At 42.5% G+C, this 11181-nt stretch overlaps 1 protein-coding gene across 1 annotated transcript in view; it reads left to right on the top strand.

Moving 5' to 3' along the window:
• Positions 1 to 11181, top strand: part of LOC118426201 (fibrillin-3-like) — a 23649-nt gene that overhangs the window by 858 nt on the left and 11610 nt on the right. The window contains exons 3-16 of the mRNA XM_035835465.1: positions 312 to 413; positions 5705 to 5824; positions 6178 to 6277; positions 6399 to 6571; positions 6871 to 7392; positions 7804 to 7941; positions 8459 to 8572; positions 8698 to 8820; positions 9035 to 9157; positions 9295 to 9417; positions 9538 to 9660; positions 9941 to 10063; positions 10179 to 10301; positions 10432 to 10554. Coding sequence (XP_035691358.1) covers positions 312 to 413; positions 5705 to 5824; positions 6178 to 6277; positions 6399 to 6571; positions 6871 to 7392; positions 7804 to 7941; positions 8459 to 8572; positions 8698 to 8820; positions 9035 to 9157; positions 9295 to 9417; positions 9538 to 9660; positions 9941 to 10063; positions 10179 to 10301; positions 10432 to 10554 — 2130 coding nt within the window. The remainder of the gene's footprint in view (positions 1 to 311; positions 414 to 5704; positions 5825 to 6177; positions 6278 to 6398; positions 6572 to 6870; positions 7393 to 7803; positions 7942 to 8458; positions 8573 to 8697; positions 8821 to 9034; positions 9158 to 9294; positions 9418 to 9537; positions 9661 to 9940; positions 10064 to 10178; positions 10302 to 10431; positions 10555 to 11181) is intronic.

Below are 11181 nucleotides of genomic sequence, written 5' to 3'. Positions count from 1 at the left end.
AAACTAAATGTCATAGACGCTGTGTATTTTTCATAACATTGCCATTCTGAGGGGACGAATGGAAAATTCTATCATACCTCATAAATGATTCACTTGAAGTAGATGAAGATACATGTTTTGAATTATTTACAACTTTCTGTTACCTTAGGGCTCGCCCCACAATCTGGCGACATTACCAAACTAAATGTCATAGACGCTGTGTTTTTCAATATAGCATTGGCATTCTGAGTAGACGAACTGCCATTTCTGTTATTTCACCTAAAATGAGACATTTGAAGAAGATTAAGAACCATGTTTTGAATCTTGCACAGCTCTCTGTTGGGGCTCCACAACCTGTCCACGTGGAGGGATCTGCAGCAGCCCAAACCATTGCACCAGCTGTAACACTGGCTATGAGTCTCCAGACTGTGGAAGTAAGTCACAACAGTATTATATTTCAGCCATACATAGTATGGTGAAATATATTGTATTCGTAATGTTTCTTTCTTTCTTTCTCCTGTCAAATCTTCAAAGTGATTCATCTCCGCCATTCCTGGACCGAATGATCTAAAATTTGGCACAAGGGTAGAGTGGGCCAATAACTTGATGCTTTTTCTTATTTTTGTCATATCTGCCTCTTGAATGATTTTATTGAGGTTTAAAGGTCACGTTTTGACCAAAACGGTATATTTTGGCCCCCTGTACCCTGGTCTTACAATGGAATTGCCTGAAATTTGGTAGGGATAGGCATTAGATAGTTGGTAAAATGATCCATGTAAAAGTTTTGGCATAAACGACTTTGAAATGCTTAATTTCAGCACTTTTTTGAGGTGAGATTGGTTTTCTTTCGGCCTCCTGCCTTGAACTCCAGTGACCCCACACACCTGCGGCAGCCTGCGCTTTGGGGAGAGTTAATTGAATTTAAAGATCCAGCCAATCAGCGCCGAGAAGGCGAATGCTAATTAATATTCATAAGCTGGCTTCCAATGCCGTATATACAGACAGAAACACATGCATATTACAGCATTACAGTGGCCATATGTCACCCTGTGCCCGGTTTGAAATTGTAGTTTGCAAGGATTTGGAGTTCAGACAGGGTCATTTTGAGTGGTAGCAGACGGTACGCATGCATTGAACGTTAGAATACAAGTCTTTGTCGTTGAATTAACCAACATTTCGCATGGCAATATCAATCATTTTCGGCAGAGTTGACTTTGGTAGGGTTAGTTGAGACAATCGAGTAAATGTTACTTGGCGGAAAATGCGGGAAAATTGGCCAGTTTGCGTTTAGTTTTTTTTTTTTTCATATCTGCCTCTAAAATGATTGTATTGAGGTTTCAAGGTAATGTTTTGACCAAAACGGTATATTTTGGCCCACTGTACCTGGTATTACAATGGAATGACCTGAAATTTGGTGTAGATAGGCATTAGATAGTTGGTAAAATGATCCATGTAAAAGTTTTGGCATAAACGACTTTAAAATGCTTAATTTCAGTACTTTTCTAAGGGGAAATTGGATTTCTTTCGGCCTCCTCCCGTACGTGAACTCCAATGACCCCACACACCTGCGGCAGCCTTCGCTTTGAAGAGAGTTAATTGAATTTAAAGAGCTAGCCAGCCAATCAGCGCCGAGAAGGCGAATGCTAATTAATATTCATAAGCTGGCTTCCAATGCCGTATATACAGACAGAAACACATGCATATTACAGCATTACAGTGGCCATATGTCACCCTGTGCCCGGTTTGAAATTGTAGTTTGCAAGGATTTGGAGTTCAGACAGGGTCATTTTGAGTGGTAGCAGACGGTACGCATGCATTGAACGTTAGAATACAAGTCTTTGTCGTTGAATTAACCAACATTTCGCATGGCAATATCAATCAGCCCCTTTGCTTGCAGCCCTCTTCAACCAGTCACTGCAACATGGGAGTGTCCCAGAAGACTGGACTAAGGCCATGGTAACTCCTGTCTTCAAAAAAGGCGGAGTACATGATCCGGGCAACTACAGGCCAGTTTCGCTAACCTGTGTAATATCCAAGCTCATGGAACATGTCTTATGTAAGCACATCCTGAACAACCTAGAGAAACACCATCTCCTCACAGACTTCCAACATGGATTTCGCAAAGCCCACTCTTGCGAAACCCAACTTCTTCTCACCGTCGACGATCTCGCGTCAGCCTACGACAAGAAGGTGCAAGTGGACATGGGTATACTGGATTTTAGTCGTGCTTTCGACACGGTGCCGCACGAGAGGCTCCTCAGTAAACTCGCTCACTACGGCATTAGGGGTCCCATCCTGCGATGGATCAGTTCTTTCCTCCAGGACAGATCCATGTGGGTGGTAACGGATGGTGAGTGTTCCCCGTCAACGCGTGTTCTCTCTGGAGTTCCTCAAGGCACGGTCCTCGGTCCGATTTTGTTCCTGGTATTCATAAATGACTTACCATCTTGTCTGACACCTGAAACTACTGCTAGGCTCTTTGCCGACGATTGCCTTGTGTATCGAGAGATCCACGGGCAGGAAGACCAAGTAATCCTGCAGAGAGATCTCATCGCACTACAGGATTGGGCAACTACTTGGGGCATGAAATTCAACCCTAAGAAGTGCAACACGATGTCCATCACGCGTAACAAGAACCCTCTCACTTGGATGTACGAGATGTGTGGCGAGTTACTCCAACAGACAGAGAAAGCCAAGTATCTCGGTGTCACTTTCAGTAATGACCTGAAATGGTCATCTCATGTCAACACAACAGTGAAACGAGCCAACGATACACTTCACTTTCTCAGTCGAAATCTCCGCTACTGTCCTCGACAAGTCCGCGAGACTGCATACTTCACCCTAGTCCGCTCCACCGTCGAGTATGGGGCAGTCGTCTGGGATCCTTACCTGAGAAAGGACATCGACGCACTTGAAATGGTCAACAGAAGAGCGGCACGGTTCGTGACGAGTAACCACCGCAGGTCTGATGTTAGTGTTATTGCCCTCCTACAGGACCTGAAATGGCCGTCACTCCAGTCGCGACGTCAAAATGCACGACTCGTAATGATGTACAAGATTACCAACGGTCTTGTGGCCATCCCGCCTACTCGCATTACACCAGCACACATGAGCACCAGAGCCAACCACTCTCACAAATACCGAACCCTACGATGCAGATGTGACACAGCAAAGTATGCCTACTACGCCAGGACAATTCCTGAATGGAACAGCCTCTCCTCCCACATTGTCGACAGCCCCTCACTGGACACTTTCAAGAACAGGTTGCTGTCATCGCATACGTAGTCCAGCCGCTGCGCCTCCTCCATCCGCGTGATACTCCTATGGGAGGTTTGCGGATTAAGAACTAGAACTAGAACTAGAATCATTTTCGGCAGAGTTGAATTTGGTAGAGTTAGTTGAGACAATCTAGTAAATGTTACTTGGCGGAAAATGCGGAAAATTGGCCAGTTTGCGTTTAGTTTTTTTTTCATATCTGCCTCTAAAATGATTGTATTGAGGTTTAAAGGTAATGTTTTGACCAAAACGGTATATTTTGGCCCACTGTACCTGGTATTACAATGGAATGACCTGAAATTTGGTGTAGATAGGCATTAGATAGTTGGTAAAATGATCCATGTAAAAGTTTTGGCATAAACTACTTTAAAATGCTTAATTTCAGTACTTTTCTGAGGGAAAATTGGATTTCTTTCGGCCTCCTCCCGTACGTGAACTTCAATGACCCCACACACCTGCGGCAGCCTTCGCTTTGGGGAGAGTCAATTGAATTTAAAGAGCCAGCCAATCAGCGCCGAGAAGGCGAATGCTAATTAATATTCATAAGCTGGCTTCCAATGCCGTATATACAGACAAAAACACATGCATATTACAGCATTACAGTGGCCATATGTCACCCTGTGCCCGGTTTAAAATTGTAGTTTGCGAGGATTTTGAGTTCAGACAGGGTCATTTGAGTGGTAGCGGACGTGGCCATATGTCTATAGTGGCAACATTTCTCTCACTGTACTGGAAAGAAAAGTGAGGTATTTTTTTCCCGAGCAAATATAGGTACTTCTAGTATTATTGTCGTTTTTATTACGTAAACTTTGTACATTCAAATTGTAAGTAACTTTATACTGCCAGAGTTTTAGCCCAATAAAACACTCCCAGTACCAGGGTATCACCGCTGACCCCCGAAAAGAAACCCTCGAACAAGGTAGCAACTCCTATCCTCCGGGTCTCGCACGCTACGAGCAGGAAATTATAACACTAACACAACAAGATTACGCCCGATGGCTGTTGCATACAAACTAAAACAATTTAATAGTGGTATGCAGGAGGATATACTTAACAAAGAAGCAAATGAAATATATAGATAAAGCCACATCAAGTTAAGTTGTTGGTCCTGGAATTTTTCAGAAAAGAAATGAAGCGAAAGACCGACAATTTCTTTAAAAATTCGAGACGTCTCCGTTTATGCAATGGCTCATACAAAACAAGAAGAAGATTTAAGTTTTCAGCTTGAAAAAAAAAACACTTCTACTACACAGTACCTACTCCCCAAGCAGAGGTTAGGCTCCGGCTGTTTTTTACCGTTTTTTTAGTCGTAGGTCAAAATAGAAAGCCCGATAAAAACGGGCAAAAAAAACGTTAAAAAACAGCCGGAACCTAACCTCTGCTTGGAGAGTACACAGTACCTGCACCTGCTTGATAATTATTCAAACGCATGCCATACTTGAATAAAAGAAAAGGTCAATGTAATAATAACTTTAATAATAAATTTAACTGACCATTTGTTTGATTTTGACACCATTTCCGACAATCTGAAACTTTCTATAGTTCTTAGAGGCTCGCCTACATTCAATGCTGAAATCAATTCCAAGCTTATGCTATTCACTCAAAAGTTCATTGATCTTACTCAGCGTTTTTAGTCCTACTGTTATATTTCATGTGTAGAATTTACTGCATTTATACATCATTGAATTGTTACTTTGTACATGGGGTGGGTAGGGGTGTTTTGGGGCACACACGATGTTAGTCGATTAGTTTGTTCAATTATTGTTTCTAATGTTGTTATATCTGTATTAATGTATTCAAATGTATGTTAAGTGGCTTAAGTGGCACTGTTAAAATAAGTTTTTTTTAACTTGAGTGCAGTGTCACTTTGTCCTGTCTGCTTTTATGTTGACTAAAAAAAAATGTAATAATAAATGTACACACATCACTAGGAGCTGATAACGGTACTTAGACGTAGTTATTGTACAGGAAATTGTTGAATGGCTTCATGTAATTTCATGATGAAAATCTTCTGAATGGAAGATGCGGTGTTTTTTGTCACTTTCGGAAAAATAGGAGCTGCCGCGATATACTTAAAAAGCAATAAGTCATGCATAGGGGCTCCTGTGGAAGATTATCTTCTTCCATATGGGCCAGGGGCATCTTGAGCAAGCTCTGTTTTGACCTGGAATCAATTCACAATACTAGTCCACTTTGGGGGATAATGTACTGTTAAGATGTTCCATTTTTGCGCATGGGTGATTTGGAACAGTCCAATGTTGCGTGGGAAGGGGTATGGCTGAAATATGCTGTATTTGCTCTCAAGCAAATGTCGGCCTTTCTAGTTCACTTTATGTTCTTCATGTACAACAAACGTGCAGTTTTACTTTCTTACCAAAATATAGACAAAAATCATTCGATACATGTAAACAATAACACATGCAGCTTAACTAGTAATTGTTATTCTCAGACATAGATGAGTGTGCCACGGACACGGACAACTGCCATGAAGACGCGAGCTGTACAGATACTGACGGCAGTTTCACCTGTACATGCAACGATGGATATACTGGAAGTGGACTTCACTGTGGTGAGTGAATACTTATGGAATCAACTTTAAGTTTCATGTGGCTCACTGGCAAATAACGAAACTACATATAAAATAACAGTTTGTATACAACGTCTGTAATCTCTGAATACTGACAGGATTTTTCTGTCTTTAGCTTTCTACACAAATATTATGTTCAAAATGTCTCAAAGAAATCATTTTGCTTTTGTCTGTTCCTACGGTTAGAACGGAACGCCCCGAATCTTGTATCCTGCCCTGCCGACACACGTATACGACGGCTAAAAAAATTAATCAATGAAACCATAAGTTACCTTGATTCTATCTTCCCTCTATTCAACCCTCCTGTCATAATTAACATGTTTCTCCATCCACAGCTCCTGAATGCATTGTTCCGACACCTCCGCTACACGGGGCAGTGACGTGTGGTGTGGCCGAAGGGTTTCAGAAATACTGCAGCCTAAGCTGTCAAGACAGGTGATTAATTTGTGGTATTTCATAACTTCAATTCATCTTTTATTGTGATACATAAAATCATGTATTTTATTCAATTCACGATGAAACATGTATTTGGACACTATTTTTTTTTATTCTGAAGCCACGACTTTGCGATAGAGCCAGCGGACAGTTATCGGTGTGATTTGCACGCTATATGGCATCCAGCAGAGCACTTACCGTGGCCTGACTGCTCTGGTAAGTTTGGCGTCCAGCCCACCTCAGGTCTCAATTGTAGAAGGAGGCCCTGTCGGGTTGCTTTTGGGTCACTTTCGGGCGTTATCCCTACGTGACTCCGTGGGGGCACCTTGCGGCTCCGTTTTGGGGGGGGGGGGGGGGGGTGGCGGACACGTATTTAAGTCGGACTTAAAATGAACCCGGGATCCGGTAACAAATACACACCTACCTGTGGGAAACAACGAGGAGATTCGGCAGTCCACTGGGGCAAATTTTTGTCTTCGAAGCCCAAACGGATGCACACTCCAAATAAAGGGCACCGGTGCCATTGACACGTAAGCCTATGTAAAATGATACCCAGAACCTGATATCATTTTCTGATTACACTTTGCTCTTAGGCTCATACCGCACTGGGCGAGCCCGACAAAAGAACGAGCTGTATTATTACAATGATTCCTGCGCCTTTAACGAAGAAGACATCAAGAGAGACCTCCTACGGCTCTACGCGACCCTGGGTAACTGCAGTGCTGGGATCAGATGCGGAATCTCCGACATTGACGTCACCTGTGGACTGAATTCCAGGAAACGTCGGGATACATCAAGGGACACAGAACTAAGGGAACACAGCGTAGAGTTCGTTGTCAAGCGATCTGCATTAGGGAACACTATCAAATTAGAGTTCGTGACAGAGGCAGAGTCCCTTGCGGAGGAACCAACAGCCACCGACCAATCGGGCGTTATCGGAGCACTGGACAACATGTACTTTGAGATCCGCGCCAGAGTAGCAGCGAGGACCTTCAACCTCGAAGTAGGAGGGGAGTCGCTAGAAGCAAAGAACTATGTCGGTTTCCTGCCCACCTTCGACATCCATTGTGAGGAAGGACAGATAGAGAGGATAGAAACCTTCGGCGCTGTTTGTAGTGAGTGAAATATCAAGTTACATACTGTATATACACTAGCTTTATTTGTAACTTTGTTTATATATTATTTTCATGTCTGTATGTATGTATTTACATTTATGTTACGATGTGCTGTTAATATAAGTTCAACAACTTGAGTGCAGTGCCACTTTGCCCGGTCCTGTTAGTGCTGAATAGAAAATAACAAAAGCTACAACATACTATCCGCCCCTTAAAGGGCCTACCATAACCATTGATTTGCTTGGTTTGTGCTTTGGTTGAAGCCACTTATTATATGGACATTACAAATGTCTTTGCTCTACTAACAAATGTTCTACGTTAGGGGGTATGTGTAAGGCGTTAAGAAATTCGGTGAAAGCATACATGTTGTCGAGATATCAACCAATGATGAAATTTCCGTTACACTTCAAGTCAACTGCCCCGTCCGTACTTACCATCAAGACAACACCTGCCTACCGTGTCCACCCGGCTGGTATCAAGACGAGGAGGCCCAGACAGAGTGTAAGATCTGCCCTTCGTCAGGGAACCTTCCAGAGGGATGTGAAGAAGGTAAGACCATTCTCCAGGTAGATAAATTCTTTATACATTTCTACATCAGATGTAAATTTAGTTAGGGATTAATGGATTGATAGCTTATGTGAAGTTGTACATCTATGAGGAATGCATATGGTAACGTTAATATGTTAGATTTGACAGTATCTCTGTCTTTCTTGGATGTCCCTCGGTCCTCGATGGTGGCTTCAATGGCAGCACAGAAGCCAGTTAATTGCACAACGGATAACTGCATACGTCTGTTAAATGCTCTCAATACGAAAATCCATAGTGAGGCAGTCCAGCTGAATAACTTCGCTTTGTTGCAACATCCTGATAATTGCACAAGATGGGGAATAGCAACGAAACGGCTTCAACTGTACCAGTATAAAGTAATGACTTAACTTAGCTAACGAACGCTTTCCGTTGTACTAGTATCACAAATACAAAATACGTATGCCTACGTACTGACAACATTTGTGACATTATATCATTATAACGCAATGTCCTAACCTAATACATGTATGTATTTCAGAGCCTGACCACTGTTACTTCAATCCATGTCTGAATGGAGGCACATGTAATGACTTCGTGGGCTTCTACAACTGCACGTGCCCGGATTCATTTACTGGGAGCAACTGTGAAGAAGGTACTTTATTGCAGCTTGTGGTATCACAAAGAATCATGTACACCTAAAGATGCTCTTCATTGAAAACCAATGCTCAACTTACCAAGAACTGAGTAAACTGACAGAATTACCTTCTCTCTCTCCAGATGTCGACGAATGCGCCGAAGGAATAGACCTCTGTCATGAAGCTGCTACATGTACCAACACACATGGGGGCTACAACTGTACTTGTGGTGATAGGTACACAGGAGATGGATACACATGCATTGGTAAGATTTAAAACACCTTTTACTTTCTGTTAGTTCTACTATTTGCTACCAGAAGAGGCATCGATATCCTAACTCCAGAACGGGAATGTATTCTGAAATTGACTAACTAGAACAACTCACTCACTCACTCACTCACTCATCCTCGCCGCATATCAGACTTCGCTGAGGCGGGCCGTCATAGAACAACACAAATGATATTCCCCTCTTGTTTCAGGTATTGACGAATGCCAAGACGGAACGCACACCTGTGACGAACATGCCACCTGTGCCAATACAGCTGTGGGTTACACCTGTGGTTGTAACCAGGGATACGATGGTGACGGTTTCACCTGTGCAGGTAAAAGAATGATTTTTTTTTGCTAGCAAACAAGATACCATGACGGACTCCTTGTAAAGTGAATACCATAGAAGTATTTCATGTTTAGAGCGTAGTTACTTAATATGTTGTCATCAAAAATATCTTGATACCTACAGATATCAACGAATGCGACGAAGAAACAGACACCTGCCACGAAGATGCCACTTGTTCCAACACACCTGGAAGCTACACCTGTGTTTGTAACCAGGGATACCTTGGCGATGGAAACATCTGTACAGGTATGAATATATAACCTTTTGTGGCAGACGTCAGCACACTATGGCTACCGAAAGGTGAATTATTTTGAAATTGATAAACCAAAACCAGGCAAATCAAGGAAATGTTGTCTCTTGCTGCAGACGTCAACGAATGTGAGGAAGGAACTGACACATGTGACGAACAGGCCACCTGCACAAACACACCTGGTGGTTACACCTGTGAATGTAACGACGGATACTCTGGCAATGGATTCACTTGCACTGGTATGAGTGACCAAATTTATACCTTTTTATTTGTAATGGCGATAAGACTATTCCATGAAAAAAATTATCGACAAAGCTGTTATAAGTTAGTTGATGCAGTCTAAATGTTTGTCCAATATCACTTAATGTATTTAGATAACTTAAAGATAGGTTTCCTTTCCATCCATAGATTAAGTTTAGCATAAACCGTATGCAGTCATCTTTGTGGTGAATGTTATTAGAAGCCGTACAAAGCAACAGCAAAAAAGTTTACATTAAACAATATCGCTCCTTGTTGCAGACATCCACGAATGTGACGACGGAACACACACCTGTGACGAACATGCCACCTGTTCCAACACACCTGGGGGGCACACCTGTGTTTGTAACCAGGGATATGATGGTGATGGATTCACCTGTACAGGTACGAAATATGATAGTAGATTCTATAACGGCCCTTCAGTGAAGTGTTCTGTAATTGACGAAATACGGTAATATCATACGTTGTCATCAAACATTATTTTCGCTTAATTCTGCAGAAATCAACGAATGTGACAAAGAAACAGACACCTGTCACGCAGATGCCACTTGTTCCAACACACCTGGAAGCTACACATGTGTTTGTAACCAGGGATACGATGGAGATGGAAACACCTGTACAGGTAAAGAGATTTTTGAAACAAACAAGACACTATAGCAGCCGTTCGGTGACAGACTAAGCTATAACATAATATTCAGGGCGTATTTAAGCGCTAATAACTTGACCTCAAACACAAATTCCTTTCTGTACAGATGACGACGAGTGCGCCCTACAAACGGACACCTGTGACGAACACGCCACCTGTAACAATACACCTGGTGACTACACATGCGCCTGTTTGGAAGGATTCAGTGGCGATGGATACACATGTACAGGTATGATCGGTCTATAAGCTCTGTCACAGAGGTTACAACGCCTGTGTGAGCGACAGGGATTCGGGTTAATATATCATTAACGTAAACATTTCACCATTTTGCAGGCGCCATTACTTTCCGGACATTGTCTTGCAAACCGAAAAAATGGTCATGACGAGACTGTGTACTTCTGATGGGCCTTTACCTTTGTCATATTACCCATGATCCCTGTCGCTCACACATGTGTAGTGAACTCTGTGAAATATTATTGTTTGTCAAATCATTTAATGGCTGACTCACGGGATCAAAAAGATGTTTGATAGCTACCTCCCTATTGTACGCTTAAGTACTTCGCAAACGCATAAACACGTATCTATAAAGATATGCTGTAAAGTAAATAAGTTTCTCTTTTTGTCAGATGATGATGAGTGTGCTCAAGAAAGTACCTGTGACGACGATGCCACCTGTACCAACACACCTGGGAGCTACACCTGTGCTTGTAACGAAGGATACACTGGCAATGGAAACACTTGCACAGGTAGATAATTGATCCATTATCTCGACGTGTATATTAAGCAATTGGAAGTATAAAGCTGGTGTGTTTCGCCGAACGGCGGTTATACCGGTGTGACAGCGATCTCGCCCCCC

The sequence above is a fragment of the Branchiostoma floridae genome, chromosome 11 (genome assembly GCF_000003815.2).
Source record: "Branchiostoma floridae strain S238N-H82 chromosome 11, Bfl_VNyyK, whole genome shotgun sequence".
Classification (NCBI taxonomy): domain Eukaryota; kingdom Metazoa; phylum Chordata; class Leptocardii; order Amphioxiformes; family Branchiostomatidae; genus Branchiostoma; species Branchiostoma floridae.
Note: the sequence above shows the minus strand (reverse complement) of the source record. Positions and strands in the feature narration are given on the sequence as shown.